This window comes from Balaenoptera musculus, chromosome 2 (genome assembly GCF_009873245.2).
Source record: "Balaenoptera musculus isolate JJ_BM4_2016_0621 chromosome 2, mBalMus1.pri.v3, whole genome shotgun sequence".
Classification (NCBI taxonomy): Eukaryota; Metazoa; Chordata; class Mammalia; order Artiodactyla; family Balaenopteridae; genus Balaenoptera; species Balaenoptera musculus.
Genome location: NC_045786.1, coordinates 148,872,868 through 148,890,421, shown reverse-complemented (window position 1 = coordinate 148,890,421; position 17,554 = coordinate 148,872,868). Strand labels below are relative to the sequence as shown.

The 17,554-nt window shown below is 46.2% G+C and overlaps 1 protein-coding gene across 1 annotated transcript in view; it reads right to left on the bottom strand.

The window, feature by feature from the left end:
- Positions 1 to 3,248: 3,248 nt before the first annotated feature.
- Positions 3,249 to 17,554, bottom strand: part of BATF (basic leucine zipper ATF-like transcription factor) — a 77,660-nt gene continuing 63,354 nt past the window's right edge. The window contains 1 exon segment of the mRNA XM_036843326.1: positions 3,249 to 3,779. Within this exon segment, the coding sequence (XP_036699221.1) occupies positions 3,570 to 3,779 (210 nt within the window). The 3' untranslated portion in view covers positions 3,249 to 3,569.

Sequence of the window (17,554 nt, the reverse complement as noted above, 5' to 3'; positions counted from 1 at the left end):
CGGAGCAGCTTGGGGGCACTGAATCCCGTGAGGGAGCAGGAGGCCAGGGCAGCACATTGAGCCGGCCTGTCTGTCCTGAAGAGAAGTGGGGTCCCCAGCTGGCTCTGTTCCTTCACTGTGAAGCCGCAACCGCAGCTGGGACATTGGCTGGCGGTATGAATAAACACTGCTGGGAAGTTTGGGTCCAGCAGATGGCAACCCCATGACCTCTGAGTTGAATTTGCCTCCCTTTCTCTCCCCACCCACACTTCTCAACCTGAAGACGAAAATTCTGCCTTTCCTGTCATTTGTTTTGACACTAACTCAGGGAAGAACACTGCAGTGAGTAGGAGATAGACACTGAGACGGCAGGTGGGGAAACAAACATTCCCCAGGAACCCTCACGTCAAACTGACAGATAGCGATGTGCCCATTTCTGGCTGCACGGAGCCTTCCCCTTGCCTGGGCTTTCCACGGAGACATCGTTAACCTAGATCAGAGTGACAAACTGGCAGACCTCTGCAGGGCCACCCTCAGACCCGAGCAAAAGAGGCCCCTGCTCTGGACTCCCCACATTACAGGGACTTCCCTCCCCCTGCTATACCCTTCTCATGGGGCCGGGAGTCCTGAGGACCAAGGGGACATGCCTACCCAGAGCCCTCTGTTCTCTTTAGACCAAGCTCCATATACCCAGCAGATCGGAATCCGCTGTCCGTGTCCCTGAGCTGGCTTCCAGCAGCTGTAGTCCTCTTCCCTGGATAACTCTTTGCCAGAGTAGATCAGACACTGGTAGGTGCACCCCTGGACCTGAGGGGGTGGCTCAGGGATGGCTGCTGTGGGGGAGGAGTGTGGATGGACCAGTTTTGTAGGCTGGTATGTCCACCAACATGCACGTGAGGCCGCTGAGGAGGAGCCAGGGGAGAGACGAGAAGAGAATAGGCTGCAGTCTGGGGGCTGTTTCTCCCTGTGCTCCCTGTGCTATCCATGGCAGCATGGGGTAGAACCGAGGGGCAGCTGTCTGCTTTAGGCAGGTAAGCACTCACTCCTCAGTTTGCCACACTCCCTGCCACTCCCAACTGTCCTGCTTCTGGTGAGTTTCATGTATTTATAGTCCCTGCCTGGGCCCTGGAGGCATTTGTGTGTCACTGGTCCACCAGCCTGAGGGAACTATCCCTGTCATGGGTAGGAGGCTGGGACAGAACCTGTATGGTGCGACATCCGTGTTCAAGGCTCTGGAAGTTCATACCTATCTGCAGCTGCCCCTCCAATTTCCCTGTGTGGCAATGAAGTCAGCTTTGGCACTCACCCTAGACTTCTGCAGCCTCTGTCAGACTGATCAGAAAGGAGAAGTGGAACTGCCCCGGGTCATTAGAAAGTAGAGAATGAAAGGGGAAGAGAAGTCCTTCCGAGAGATGGGAGCAGCACATGTGAGCTCTGCATTTCTGGTTCTGGCTCTGAATGTCATCTGAAGATGCTCAGCGCTGGTCATGTGCCTTCTGTGGGGGTTTCTGGGGGGAAATCACAGCCCTAGAGCAGGGTTGGGGGGAGAAACATCTCTGATTGGAAGGAGGCCCACGAGAGGCCTGGTGCAGGTAGAGCTAGCTGGAAAGTTCTGCTTCCTAAGACTAAGACAGAAAAATGAATTCTATTCAACGCAGGCCACATCTGAAGTGACCATAGGCTTCTTTGCTTTGCCTGTTACAGCGGGGGTGGGAAGGAGCTACCCAGAGCATCAGCTACCGGAAACCAAGCCCTGAGGAAACTGATGAGAGAGAACCTCCTTGCTGTAGCCCCTCATCACACACCCCAGCCTACACCGAGTCCATGCACTGGAAGGGGAGCCTCATTTACCAAGTTGTGTCGGGAGACGAAAGGTTAAAATGCAGGACTCTGCACTGGACGCAATGCCGATCCTTGGGGAAGGTCTTCTGGCCTGTCTCCAACAGGCTCTGAGCCCACTTCCCGCACTCTGGGCATCCACAGGCATTGGCTTCAGGGGTGGGCGGCCCAACGGTGGCAGTGTGCCTTCAGAGGCTCTTGGGCTGGACTCCTCCCATAGTTAGGCTGCAAGGAAGTCAGGTGCCCACGTGCTAGGACACAGCTTTTCCAGGCCTCTGCAGAGTTTAGTAATCACACTAGCACAACACTGGCATAATCCCAGGCGTTAGGAGAGACTTGGGCAGGGGAGGTTCAGAGCTGAAACCTTGCCTCAAGCCAACCAGAGCTGTTGGTGGGCAGGCTGAGAAGGTGCCGGCACAGGGGAGCTGGCCTGTTCCTCCCTTTCTCCTGTGCTCACCAAGATGGCCACCAGCAGGGGGGCCGCAGGCAGTGGCAGGCCCACTGAAGGACCAAGGGGTGAGATGGGGAGGCTGCTGAAGGGGCTGCACCCGACACCTTCCATGGCGATCCCTGTCGCTTTGGGCCCCAGCTGGCTCAGCAGGGGCCACGTGTGTGGGAAGGCCCTGCCATGGCTCTTGGAGAGTGGTGTGGGTAAGGCCAGCGGGCACTTAGCCTGGGGATTTCTGAGGAGCAGGTGGACATCAGAGCAGGGGAAGCAGAGCACACTGGTTTCAGCTCTGCCAGAACTTGTGGATCTGAAGCCCTGAAGATAGTCCTATGTTATCTGAGCCACTGCTGTCCGCAGACTGTGCTCAAAATGGCAGCCTGTGGAGATGGCAAAGTTGTGTGTGCTTTATCACAGCTTCCCAGGGGAGGTGGAGTCCTCAGCAGGACACGTGGCACCTGTGTCTCTGAACCACGTGTTGCCCCACGAGAGCATGAGGAAAGCCTCGCCTTCACGTGAGGTGCTCCTTGTGTTACTGGAGTTCCTTGCATGGGGCCTGGCACGCAGCATCCCCCAGCGCTGGCCGTCTGGACGGGGCTGAGTCAGTGTAGTCGTGGGAGACGAGAGTACCAACTCGAATGACCATCCCACTCCACAACATCTGGCGCTGGTCCTTCTCCTGTCTAGAGAATGACCCTAGAAACGTCTAGACAATCTAGAAAGCAGGATGCAAGGAATGGAAAGTGAGAGGTCACAGTGAGGTGATTTGGGGAGGAAAATCAAGAAGATGCCTAGAAGGAGAATTGAAGATTCTTTGCAAAAACCCAGCTTCCCAAGCAGATTAACAAGCCATGGAAAAGAAGCGATATTAGCAGAGTCTCCTGAGCTTTAAGGGCTCCTGAGGCCAAGAACCAAAAAAGACCTCAACCCCACAGAACTTAAGGTTTCAAGCCCTGGCCAGACTGGTTTCTTTTAAGACATTTATTTAGAAAAATAACCCTTCCCTACCCCTCCTCCCTCTGTGCAACGGGACTTGGGCGTTATGCTTGACGTAGCTCTGGATCCGGCCTCCCACCCACATGAAGGTCCAGCCCACGGCGCCGGGCGGTCGGCCACACTTCGGGAGCCCGCACACACGTCCAGCAGCTGCGTCCTGTGCTCCATCCCGGTCCAGGCCTCCGCCTCCGGGTCTCCGGGTGGAGAGGGCGCTGAGGGACGAGGGCCGCTGGCCACAGTCTGCGTGCCCCTCCCGAGGCCTGGGAGCAGCTGGGGCTGGGGGCTCCGCTCTCTCCCGCCCTCGGGGAGCTCAGGGCTGGAAGCGCGGGGAGCTGACGTGAGGCTGGTGGAAGGCGTGGGCGCTGTACACCACCTCGGGGGGCGAGGGCGCGCCGGGGGCCAGCACCGAGCACAGGGGCTCGTGGCTGCTCAGCACCGATGTGAAGTACTTCAGCTCCTCCGTGAGTTGTTTGATCTCCTTCCGCAGCGCCGCGTTCTGTTTCTCCAGGTCTTCACTCTCCTGCGAGCGGAAAGGATGGACGTTGCAGGTTAATGTCAGCGCTAGGCAAGATTGCGGGGGGGGGGGGGGGGGGGGGGCGCGGGGGGGCGTTGTGAAGCGGGAGTCTGCGTTACATTTTCACTAGGACAGCCATGGAGAAGGGCATCGGTGACTTTTTCTGCACATGCGAGTGTGCACGTGTGATATATATTTGTATGTGTCCTGTGTGTGGATGGGTGCATCTATAACACACGTATATTTGTGCATGTATATGCATAGCTATTAGCTTGAACCATGTGAAATTGCTGATATTTTTCTGTTTTGACCTATAAGAATGGCAGTTTCATATGGTCCCAACTAAGAGAGACGTGTGTGTGAAGGTATGTGTGAATTTGCATGTGTGCTCCTTTGTGTGCAGGTGTACATGCATAGATCTCTGTGAGTGTGTATGAGGGTTGAGAGTGGCAAGTACATGTCAAGGGAAACCGGCTGGAGGCCAGAGCCCAGCAAAATGGAAAAGAGTTTGTGAGACCGTCTTAAACTAATTTCACTCTTTTCTTCTCTATGTTGTACAGTGTCTTCTCCTAACGTTACCAGCATTTGCATTTAGTGTTACAAATGGAGTCCATGGTTAATTGTCTACTTCACCCAGATTCTAGAATGTTTAGGGTCTTTCTAAATAGTAAATAGTCAAACTCCAGCACAGTGTTCGACTCCACGCCATTCTGCTCTTCCAGCAGCTTGTTCTGTAGTACTCTGGGTGTGTCCCAAGCACCTGTGCTTCCTTTTTTCCAGAAACACCTTTCCCCTGTTGCTTAAGGGACCCATCAGATACATGCTAATCAGAAAAACTCAGGGTAAAGAGCGCTGATTACTGATCACATCATTAATTAATCAACAGTGACACCCTGGTAATTAGCATTTACTGGAAAACGATCCCACCTTCAGAAAACCCAGGGGAATTGCATTTCCAATGTGATTTTAAGGTTCACATTCCTTGACTCAAATAGACCTTCTGGGCTAATCATTGGTACCCACAGAGGAAGGAAAAATGGCACTGGAGATGCAAATAAATTACATTTCAGTTCGAAAAGTGACCTAATATTTGGAGTCCAGGTCTTATTTTTCTAGTTCTGTTTCACTTAGGTTAGTATTTTCCAAACTTGCTATATCGTTAGAATTAATCTGAGGGCCTGATAAAAATATAGTTCCAGGCCCTTCCTCAAATCTAGAGATTTGAACTCAGTGGGTTTGGGATTTTCTGTGAACTCTGGGAATCTGAAGTTTTAACAAGTGCCCCAGATTATTCTGATGATCAGGCAAGTTTGGAAACAATAGATATTAATGTTAAATATGATAATACATTTATTTTAATTATTCAAGCACTTATTAAGTGCCTGGCCTAGAGTATGAACTCAAGTGTTTGTTGATTGGCTGCCTGATGACATCAACGGCTGGACCAGAAGTTGACTCAGAATTACAGTGGGCAGTGAGCAGATGTGAGATAACTCGACATTTAAAATTTGCCTTAGATAATCCATCAGGAGCATGAGCTACAGGTTAATGAGAGCTCGTTATACTGCCAGTTGCCCTAACCCATGCACCTGGGGGTTCTTTTTAAGTGGTAGAGGAGAATGTGGCCTTATCCATCAAGCCAGATTCCATCCGTTTGTACAGAACAAGTGTGAGCGTGCTCAGCCTCAGCCTGGCATTTCCTGTATGTGGCACTGAGCTAGAAAATGCGCCTAGGTCGGTACAAAGAAAACCCCCATCTCTAAAATGGGGTGGGGGAGTTGGGATACCAACAGCCATGATGGTAGAGTCAGGGGCACGGGCCGCTGCTTCTGCGGGGTGTGACCGGCTCGTTCATCTTACCATTTGGTTGTTTCCGGGCACATCCCAGAGAGAGGGCATCCCCTCTTTACCAAAAGGTAAGATAAAGCAACACATGAGACTGGGGGGTGTTGGTAAGACGGGAACTGGGGGCCGGGAGTCCTGGCCCCTTCCTCTAGCCCTTTTCCTCACCCCCTCTGAGAGTTTCCACTGGTGACAACATTTACTGTAAGTTCTGTGCTCCAAAGAGCCTGGGCAAACCCCGAGGCAGAAGGGAGGGGTGGGGTAGGCGGGCCACAGGGACCAATTGCTCCGAGCTTCTCTCCGCCTAGAGGCCGGCCCAGCTTTCGGGAAGTTACAGCAGGCTCTTCCTCCCTCAGCCAGCCCTGCTGAGCTGTGGCTTTCTTCTCTCCCTCTCCCCGCCCCCCTGGGAGATCCCAGAGCGCCAGGAGAGCATTCATAACCGCCACCCGCCTCTAAGCAGAAAACAACCACCTGTGACAAGAAACTTGTCTTTACCTTGGGAAGCAAGACTGCTTCCTGCCAGGGCCCCAGAGAAACCAGTACTGCCAGCCCAGGGGACCTGCCGCCAGCCAGACACTTCGCAGAGGAAGAGTTTGACTTCGCTTGCAGAAGGAAGTGGCTGATCTGGGGTTCTCAGCCCTCCACATCCCCACCTGCCACTGCTTGGTCCACTCTGACCCTCCCTGGGGCCGTCATGCTGTGGAAGGGGCTCTCACACAGGGACAGATGGCAAAGGTGGCCATGGGAGCAGCTCTTGACCCAGAGGTACCATGATCACACCCCTCTAATTTCCCCCTAAATTCCCAGTGGGGGCTGGAAACCAAGAACTCAAGGGGAAAAGGAAAGTAATGTTTAGAAAGTAAATTTTGGCTTCTAACATGCATGCCTTCTCCTCTGAAGGGGGAGGCGTGAGCCTGCCCTTGGGCTTCCAAGTAACCTGCTTTTTACTTTTCGGAATTCATTTAGGCACTTCAGGCTCCTCACAGTAACCCTCTGAGGTGGCTATGCAAGGCCAGCTGTTATTACCCCTACTTTACGGATGAGGCCAACTGAGACCCTGGGACAAACCTATTGCGCACACCCCCCAAAATGATTACAGGCTGGTGGCAGCAGCTGCTAGGACAAAGGGCTACAGATTCACCTCAAGACACTTATTTTCTCAGAGGGCCAGAAACTTTGAGTGATTGATCCAAAGCCCCATAACCATGTAGGTGCAGAGCAGGGCTGGGCTCAGGGCTTCCCCATCCTCAGCCCTGTGTTCCTTTTAGCACACCCATGGCTCCTCCTGAGAGACTTGGTGACTCAGGGTCTCTGGAGGTCACTAAGATCAGTAGCCTTCCAAGAGAAAACTGGGTCTTGGTTTGGGTGATCCTTAAACACAGTACAAGAACCCTGAGTCGGTTACACTCTTCCAATCACAGAGCTGATCATTGCCTCCTGACCTGAGTTGGGAGGGAATATCCTGTCCAGCTACTCTGTGAGAGGGTTGACTCGGGGCCAGACCTTCCCCAGATGCACAGTGAGGTCCGAAATACATGACAATGGTGGGCTCCATCAGTTAACTGTGGACAGGGGTCCTGGTCCTGGCTTGGTGACCCTCGGTGACTCCCTTTCCCACTCTGAGCCCCAGTTGCCTCACTTTAAAACAGGAAGACTGGACCAACACAATGATTCTCAGCCTTGGTCACACGCTGGGATCAGTGGGATCCCTGGAAAGTTGTAACAATATTGATGCCTGATTCTGATTTAATCCGTCTGGGTGCACCTGGGCATTGGGTTGTTAAGGGCTCCCCAGGGGATTCTAATGTGCAGTGAATGTTGAAAACCACAGGATTAGAAGATCTCCAAGCCCTCTGCAACTCAAATATTTCAGATTTTAAATTGACTACCTGTGTATGTTAGCCAACCAGAGCCTCTAACTGTTGGGAAGGGGTAGGTGTGTTGGGAGCAGAGGTACATAGACTCAATTTATATGAGAAAGATTAGTAGAAACCATATTTTTAAAAGAATAATCCAGTTTGATTTAATAATAACTAACATTTATTGGGTGCTACCATGTGCCCAATCACATAATTACAATTATCATTATATTTAATCTTTGCAACAATCCTATGTGGTAGATAATATTATTAGCCACATTTTACAGAAGAGGAAAACCTAAGATACAGAGAAGTTAAGTAACTTGTTCAAGGTCACACAACTTGTCAGTTGCAGCACCAGGGCTTGAACTGAGACAGTCTGGCTTCAGAGTCTGTGCCCACCATCCTCTCTTGCCTTTGAAGTCTGTTTAAATCTTATGATATCTGGTAATTATCTCCTGTGAGGCCTCAGCCTGGTTGGCTTTCCAATTTCATCTTCCCTCTTTGCCCGCCTCGCGCAAATTGAGATGCCAATGTTAACAATTCACACTCACCTGTGAGGTTACTTGATGCCACCCCTACCAGGAACCACAAGCAGCTTGGGGGTGGCTAAGGAGGAGGCTTCTGGGGGTGTGGGAACATTCTGGGAAATTCCCTAGTGGAGGGGCCAAGTAGCGGGTCACTGCAGAGTGCTTGAATGATGGGGAATCCCCAGGCGGGTCCCTTACCCACAGGGAAGCCAGTTGGGACCAAGGCTGAAGACAGGCTCTGACCCAAGGCTCTGGCAGGGACTCTCCAGGCCTTCTGAGCAGGGCTTGGTCCTCCTTCCTGCCAGTTCTGGTTTGTGTCTTGACCTTCTCCTTGAATTTTCTAATCACACTTTCCAGAAGGGTGAAAATAGTCCCTGTGTGTTTCCTCCTCGACAGAACATGCAGTCATTTATTGGTAAGGTGACCTTTTAGCTCCCACCCACACTTCAATGCGAGAGTAGTGTGTCAAGCTCATGTCCCTCACACCCAGTTATTTGTTCAGTCTCCAGCAGTTTCCAGCCCCCGTCCCCCATGCAGACATAGGGTGGAGCCCAGCTTTCCCGGAGGAGTCTGTGAACTGAGAGGTAGGGCACATCCCAAGCCATAGTGGGATCTATGCCTACCTTTCCCCTGAATCCTGGGGAAATTAACTCCAACTCCTGTTCCTCACCGGATGAGAAGAGAAGAGGAATCGCTAAACCACAGGTCTTTGCACTGAATAATTCTGGAGAAATCTTCACTTTCATACCTTAAAGCTGAAGCCCCAGGACCGTCAGCACCTCATCATCCACTGATGTTTAGCTACATCAGCCATGCCCCTCAGGCCCCTGCCTGGGTTCCTGTCTCCTGTTCTTTGGCTTTCAGGGCTATGATTTCATTGACCTCGTATGTGAGAAACACTATAGGTTGGCTCACTTAATATCTGTTCCAAACTCCTTCCCCCTGCTTTCCTCTAGAGAGGCTGGGAAAAGAATCCCTCAATTACCCGGCTTCCCCTGCAGGTAGGTATGACCATGTGACAGAGTCTGACCAATAAGACATAAGCAGAAATGGGGGGGGGCAGGGGGTAGGAAGGGAGGGGACGAGCTTCACTCCTCAGGGAAAAAGGCAAAGCTTCACCAGACAAAGGCTACCCTCCCTGGACACGGATTGATGCCTGGAGGTTCAGCAGCCATCTTGCAGTCTTGAGGATGAAAACTCATCCATATACTGAGGATGGCTGTGCAGAGAGAAAGAAGGAGCTTGGTTCTTTGACGACAGCCTTGCACTATCCCTGGACTGTCTACTTCTGAACTTCTTAGTATATGAGAAAAATATAAAACACAAATGGTGACTTGTTGATGCCTCTGTTTGATAGTTTTTCTATAACTCATAGCAGAATGTAATCCTGACTGATACCTCAAGTTAGACAGGTTATCACTAGCAAGTCCAATTTTGAAAAACAAACAACTAATAATTGCCATCAACATCAAGGTTTGAATTGTTTGTTTTGTTTTAAGCTGCCGGGCCTCTGAGATAGAGTGTCTGGGTATATACCCACAAAATTGCCCCAAATTCACTCCACACATTCTACCACATGCACCTGACAGGCTTCAAATGTCACTGCTCCCTCATTCTCAACCCTGGCTGCACACTGCAGTTGCCTGAAGAGCTTTAAAAAATCTTAATTACTGGATTTCACCCCTGACAGGTTCCAATTTAATTGTTCCAGACGTGGTCTCAGGCATCAAGATTAAAAAAATACTTCCCAGGTGAGCTTAATGAGCAACTAGCTTGAGAATTATGTTCATAGTGGATTCCTCTTTAAAATAATATAACAATATAAATATATGCAATGTTTGATTTTATTAAATTTATTATATCATGTTATATATTTATATTTTTTGATTTTATTAAATAATTTTATTGTATAACATAGTATGAATAATATAATATAAAGAACTTTAAAGAAGGAGGAGGACATTTCTAAGTCAAAAATTTTTTCTAGGGCTTCCCTGGTGGCGCAGTGGTTGAGAATCTGCCTGCCAATGCAGGGGACACGGGTTCGAGCCCTGGTCTGGGAGGATCCCACATGACACGGAGCGGCTGGGCCCGTGAGCCACAATTACTGAGCCTGCGCGTCTGGAGCCTGTCCTCCGCAACAAGAGAGCCCGCAACGGTGAGAGGCCCGCACACCACGATGAAGAGTGGCCCCCGCTTGCCACAACTAGAGAAAGCCCTCGCGCAGAAACGAAGACCCAACACAGCCATAAAATAAATAAATAAATAAATAAATTTTAAAAAATTATTAAAAAAAAAATTTTTTTTTCTAAAAGTAAATGACTGTTCAAGGCAAAGAATCATATTTGGTGAAAATTTCAAATAGCCCAGAATAGTTCATTCTTACGGAAAGGTGAGAGGTAGGGCACTTATTGGAATCTCATTAATGATAACTTTATCAAATTAGTTGTCCTTTAGATTGTTGAGCTCCATGAGGCAGGGAGCTATCCTTGTCTTCACTGTTTTGTCCTCAGTGACTGGGACTGTGCCTGGCACATAGTAGGTGTTAAGTAAAATCATGTTGCTTGACTGCCAACTTGGAGTCTATAATAATTTACCAAAATCTGAGACCTGCATTTGAAGGGTCTGTTGTTTGTGATGTCCATGAAATTTCCCAGGGAGTGCTTAACCAAGCATTTAAGTACTTTTATAGCTTCTACTTTTAACTCTAGGATAGTTACAAGTAAGTGTAAGATATTCATTTTTTAAAAAAAGGCCCAGTCAAACCCCTGCTTTTGTTCCCCAAACTGAAGCTATGGAATGGGGGCAGCAGAATTACACCACTGTGAGAACCCTGCATACAGTTTCCCTGGCTTGAACTTGACCTGTCCGGACCATACCAAGCAAAGGAGACTTGACCAGTGGTGGTGAAAAGCCCAGCCAGTGAAACAGTTAGTGTTCTTTTTTTTTTTTGGCATGTGGGATCTTAGTTGCCCGACCGGGGATCGAACTTGTGCCCCCTGCAGTGGAAGCACGGAGCGCTAACCACTGGACAGCCAGGGAAGTCCCTTTGAGTTCTTAAAGTTCATATAAACAACTGGAAAGTAGGGCATATGTTTTCATATATGATAATACATCTGATATCTTTACTTGATTGATTTATAGGAAAATGCCAACCTCTCTGCATTAAGCAAACAAACAAATAAAGTCTTCTCTCCAATGCAAAACAGACAAAAAATGCACTATTGCTTTGTTTTTACATTTGCTCTCTCATTAACTCTCAAACAGCCCAGTGAGGTGTAATTGCTTCGCATTTTGTAGATCAGAATTTAGGTTCAGATATATCTGCCCCCACTCTGTCCCCACTGAATTTGAATTCATTCTGTTGACCCTCCACCCACCACCCACCCCCAGTCTGGTTCCTGCTCCCTGCAGCACAATGGCCTTTGTTCCTGAGCTCCTCCTCATGCTCTCACAGTCCCGGGCCCCACAAGGCATCTTTCTGACCCTGACAGGCCGCTCACAGTTTGGCCTGAAGTCTCTGCAAGAGAACATCCTTTCCCCAGATCTTCCCAGGCTCCTTCTCTTGACTCATATTTGATCTCAAACGTCAGGGCCTCAGAAAGACCTTCCTTGATCACTGTCCCCATCTCTGTCCCTAAGTCACTGTCAATATTGCACTATTTGGTTTTCTTCGAAGCCCTCTTCCCTTTGTGTGATTAGTGAAATAACAAATAACGATTGATCAGTTGATTTTCCAGTCTGACTTCTGGTTGAACGTAAGGTCCCTGAAATCAGGGACTTAGTCTGTCTTGTCCCAGCTGAATTCTCAGCGCCTAGAAAAAATGCCCGTAGGAGGCATTTCATATATACTTGTACAACAGAATGAATCATTTCTGCTGACGTGAGCTCTAGTACTAGGAATATGGCCTTTGCTTTTATCATTTTCTGGACCTCCCAAAACTCTTAGCAATAAGGCATAGTCTCGTGCCAGCTGAGTACCTGGAAAATATGTTAGTTACAGGGTTATCTGGTGCAGGAAATTGCATTTTGGTACCAGGAATCTAGCCCCCTCTGCTTGGCTCTGAAATTTATTACTGCTCTTGAATTTTCCTTCAGGTCCTTTAGCTTTAGGTCACCCTCCTTGGTTCCCCTAAATCTAGCGTGACCAGATGTTTACTGGGACAGTCCTAGTTCATAGCTATCGTCCTAGTGTAATTTTTACTAGTGCTTCTTTTCACTCAAAAATGTTCCTATTTGGATGATAAATTATAAGATCTCCTACCAAAGCCTGCCCCCCAAATTCTAACTCAATGATACCCTCTCTGCTCTCATCCTCGATTTCTACCAGAATTCACTCAGCGCTCTATTTGATCTTTTTTTATGTTTTTAAATAAAAAATATACAGTATAACTAAAGATATTTTTTTAAAAGTATACCCACCCATGATCCCAGTCCTCTAAACGTGACTCTTTTCATTTGTATATGTTGCCATCTTGTCCTTTCTAACAAACATGGATACTTATTTTTATAAAATCTCAGAGTACATATACAATTTGTATTTTCCTTTTTGTCATAATTTTGTCATACTTAAAAAATCACCATAGGGCTTCCCTGGTGGCGCAGTGGTTGGGAGTCTGCCTGCCAGTGCAGGGGACACGGGTTCGAGCCCTGGTCTGGGAAGATCCCACGTGCCGCGGAGCAACTAAGCCCGTGAGCCACAACTACTGAGCCTGCGAGTCTGGAGCCTGTGCTCCACAACGGGAGAGGCCCGCGCACCGCGATGAAGAGTGGCCCCCGCTCGCCGCAACTCGAGAAAGCCCTCGCACAGAAACGAAGACCCAACACAGCCAATAAATAAATAAATAAATAAATAAATAAATCTTTAAAAAAAAAAAAAAAAAATCACCATGATTATTCTTTTAATGGTGACATCAACAAATAGATGATCCACAATTTACTTAACATGGCTTTCTAATGCTGGACATTTTGGCTGCTATTATAAATAATGCTGCAGTGAACATCTTCCAGTTCACGTAAGTATTGCTGTAATATATACAATGTCATCGGCAGTGAATGTATATATTAATTTTACTACAACTTCGTTGGGATTTAGGTGTTGTAATTTTAAATAATTTATTTTGCCAACTAACTTTTTGAAAGTTTCTTAATTTCATTTTAATGTTACAAGTTATCAATTACCAAGAAGTAAGATTTCTGCATGTCTACTCCCTAGTACAGCATTCTCAACCAAGGACAATTTTGCCCCCCAAGGGAACATTTGGGAAGATTTAGAAATATTTTTGATTTTCACAACTAGAGGGGTGAGGTGGTGCTACTGGCATCTAGTGGGTAGATTTTACATTTTACAGTGCAGGGGGCCAACCCCCTCCCACATACACAACAAAGAGTTGTCCAACTCAGAGTGTCAATATTGCTGAGGTTGAGAAATCCATAGTGTATATTGTTTGCACAATCAGAATAGAAAATTGGGTTATTTTCATTTTGGTAGGAAAAAATGTTACGTAAGCTTTCTGTTCATAGCCTTTGCCCACTTATCTATTGGAGTCTTGATGTTTTTCTTAAAAAGAATGTTCTTTCTATAGTATAAATATTAAATCAAGGGGACTTCCCTGGCGGTCCAGTGGTTAAGACTTCGACTTCCAGTACGAGGGGGGAGCGGGTTCAATCCCTGGTCGGGGAGCTAAGATCCCACATGCCTCACGGCCAAAAAACCAAAACATAAAACAGAAGCAATACTGTAACAAATTCAATAAAGACTTTAAAAATGGTCCACATCAAAAAAAAAAATCTTTAAAAAAGAAAATATTAAATCTGAATTTATTTAATTTGACACAAATATTTCCCCCAATATGTCATTGTCCTTTTGATTTTGGATTACAACTTTAAGACCTTTTTTAAATAAAGGAACATTTAAACTTAGCCCCTCTCAGCCTGAGACTCTCTGCCTTTTTCGTCTCTTGCTGTGTGCTTGGGTTTTGTTGCTGAAGAGTGCCTAGGCCGTTTACGTGTCCTAGATAATGGCCTACTTCTTGGCTCACCCTTTGCAAAAGGACATGTGAAGCAACACCATCTGCCGAGCAAAGTCCTGCTCAGCAAAGTGGCACAAAAACAAAAGCAAGAGGTGGGAAGGCAAGAGGTTTGGGTTCTTGGGTGTCCTTAAGGAAGACATCAGTACCCTCACTGGTAACACAGCAGCGTGACCTAGAGTATCTCTGAGTTTCCTTTTAATTCTGTGATTCCATCAAGAATGGGGTATGACTATAGTTATTGTTATTCCCTCCACAAGCTACCATGTGGACCCATGACAGGATCCTCTACAGACACGCCACAATCTGAAGGAGACTTTGTCCTGTGGAACCAATCTGTGGAACCCCTTAGGACTCAGAGGGCCAGACCTAGTCCTACAGAGGAGACTAAGGAAATCTGTGTTATCTGTGTTGATAAATACAGATCCACTTAGTCAGTTTTATTGCCAACATAAAATTCTAGTATATGAATGTGTTGTAATATACTTAATCTCCAGTAGTGGGGTATATGTCCAATTTTATAGTATTGATAAAGTGTTTACTGTTCACAAATAATGATGAATTGAGCATCTTTGTGCATCACTGTTTCTTCAAATTCCTGTAAGTGGAATTGCTGCACCAAAGAGCAAGATGTTAATATTTATTGCTACACAGCTTTATTTAAAAATGGTCTCAATGGCTCTATCAATCTATTGCTTAGCGACATCATTAATTTCTTGACTAGGCCTAATGATGGAGGAGGAAAAGTGTCAGCTTTGGAGGATGTTGCTTAAAGAACAAGAGAAAAAAATTCAGGAAGAGATTCAAGGAGGATCAGTTAGGGAAGATGAATACATCTTCATGCGAGTCCAAAGGAAGAGGCTGTGTTGCCTAGTGGTTAGGAAGATGGGCTCTTCAGTCAGACAGACCTAGTTACAAGAGGTATGACCTCAGACAAGTTACTTAACCTAATACAATTAATATGTTTTTAATAAAAAGAAGTTCATAGCAATAGAGGCCCAAGAGAAATGGTTCTTTTCCACACAAAGTTCACTGATTTTACGCTGAACTTTTTTTTTTTTAAATGGCACAACTTTTCTTTTTTTTAAACTTTGGGTTTATTTATGTATTTATTTATGGCTGTGTTGGGTCTTCGTTTCTGTGCGAGGGCTTTCTCTAGTTGCGGCGAGTGGGGGCCACTCTTAATCGCGGTGCGCGGGCCTCTCACTATCGCGGCCTCTCTTGTTGTGGAGCACAGGCTCCAGTCGCGCAGGCTCAGTAGGTAGTTGTGGCTCACGGGTCTAGTTGCTCCGCGGCATGTGGGATCTTCCCAGACCAGGGCTCGAACCTGTGTCCCCTGCATTGGCAGGCAGATTCTCAACCACTGCGCCACCAGGGAAGCCCAACACTGAACTTCTTTAGGGTGGAACTAGCTAGAACATACTTTCTAGCTTTTTGTTTTGTTTTATTTTATTTTATTTTACCTGTGATTTCTCTATGCCAATAAATCTTATGGCATGGTCTCCCAGAGAGAGAAAAAAAAACTGACGGAATGAAAAAGGACCATGAACAGGCTTCTCTCCCAGGCCTTCCCAGAAAACCAAGAACAACAGTGTCTCCTTCTAAGGAGGCCCAGGAAGTTAACATCTTTGCTGAGCTTCGTTTCCTCCATTACTCAGTTTTCCTCCAATTGTAAATACCTTATTTCTCACAGCATCAGCTTAATTTCAGGCATAATTTACACTCATGATGTTTGTTATATATGGCATTAAAGATCTACCCTGGAACCTGTAAATCTTTTTCTTTTCTTAAACTAATGTGAGGCTCCTTCAGGAGCCAGCCCCAGGCAAGCACCTGTCCCACCCCCATCTAAGTACCTGAAGTTCCAGCTTCCAGATCTGGCCCTGTTACTGTACTTTTCTTCCAGTTCCATCCTCAGGCCAGATCTGACTTGTCAACATCACAGCTCTGGGCTAATATTACTGTCTGCCCACCACCCCCCTCTACTTTTAGCCTTTTCATGAACAAAGCTTCTCAACTGATCTCAACTTTCTTTCCCACTAGACACAGACTCAAAATCCTTCCTGCTCCAAGGCACCAGAGATATCCTACAATTACCAGGATAACCACGCAAATGAAACTGGTCTGTCATCTCTTACTAGCGCTGGAGACCTTAGGATTACTCATTACAAATCCCAGCTGACAGTTGGTTGTCCCAAAGGACTGAGATATTTATGTAGGATGTTCAAGGGATAAAATGTCACAGTGGAAGACTATTCAATGTTTGAAATCAAATTAGAAAAGAAATCATCCTAATGCATATGTAATAATGATCGATATTGGGAATTTAAATATCTACATTATAAAAATAAAAGCACATAATAAAAACATCCAAACTATATAAAAAGGTAAAAATAAATGCAAAGTATCTCTCTCCTGCTTTAGACCTTTTGTCCTACTTTTCAGAAATATATATCGTTAGCAATTTTGGGGGAAAACCTATTTGAAAATTTTAAAGTTTAAACACATATGCACATATGTTTTTCTTTTTATTAAAAATATGCATGGGAGAAAACTATACACCATTTTCATACTTTTTCACTTAAGAGTATAGAGGCTTGATAATCTTTTCAGATTAGCACATCTGGATATAACTCGTTATTTTAACACCTTCGTGGTATCTACTGAATGAACAAACGATAGTTTATTTGAGTCCCTTACTGATGAATGTTTAGCTTGTTTCCAGTCTTTGCTATGACAAACAATGCAGCAATGGTTATCTTTACATGTACATAATTATGAAATCTGTGGGTATGTTTCTAAACAGACACCCAGATGTAAAATTGCCGAGTTACTGTGTATGTGCACTTGTAATTTGGATGGATATGGTCAAATTGCCCTCTAACGGAACTGTACCCACTTAGACTTCTAGTAGTGTGTGGTGGTACCAGCTTATCCATCACCTTGGCAACATGGCGTATTAGCAACATTTTTTGTCTTTGCCAATCTGGCAGGGGATCTAACTGTTGCTTTGTCATTTCCCTAACTAAGTAAGGTCTAGCACCTTTTCCGTACTTATTTGCCATTTATTTCTCTCTTTCTGTAAATTGCCTATTCCTAATTATCACTCATTTTTTCTTTTGGGTTGTTGATTGCTTCCTTATTCATAAGAGCTCTCATATATTAAGCAAATATGCCCTTTTTTGGTCATACGTGTTACAGGTATTTTTCCCAGTCTTCACTTGCCTTTGATTTTGCATGTTAGGTACTTTGAGCTGTATAGACACTTTCACTTTTTATGTATAAAGGTAATGTATATCAATCTTTCCCTTTATGGCTTCAGGGTTTTGCATTTTATCCGGAAAAGACTTCATTCCAAGATAAATATTTTTAATGCTATTTTTTTCAAATTTCTTTAATCTTTTCCCACATTTAATCTATGTGTGTGTTGTATAAGAAATGAAGACTCTACCTTCTTTTTTTTTTTTTCAAATGACTAGCCAGTTGTCCCAACACTATTTATTGAATAATTCATCTTTCTC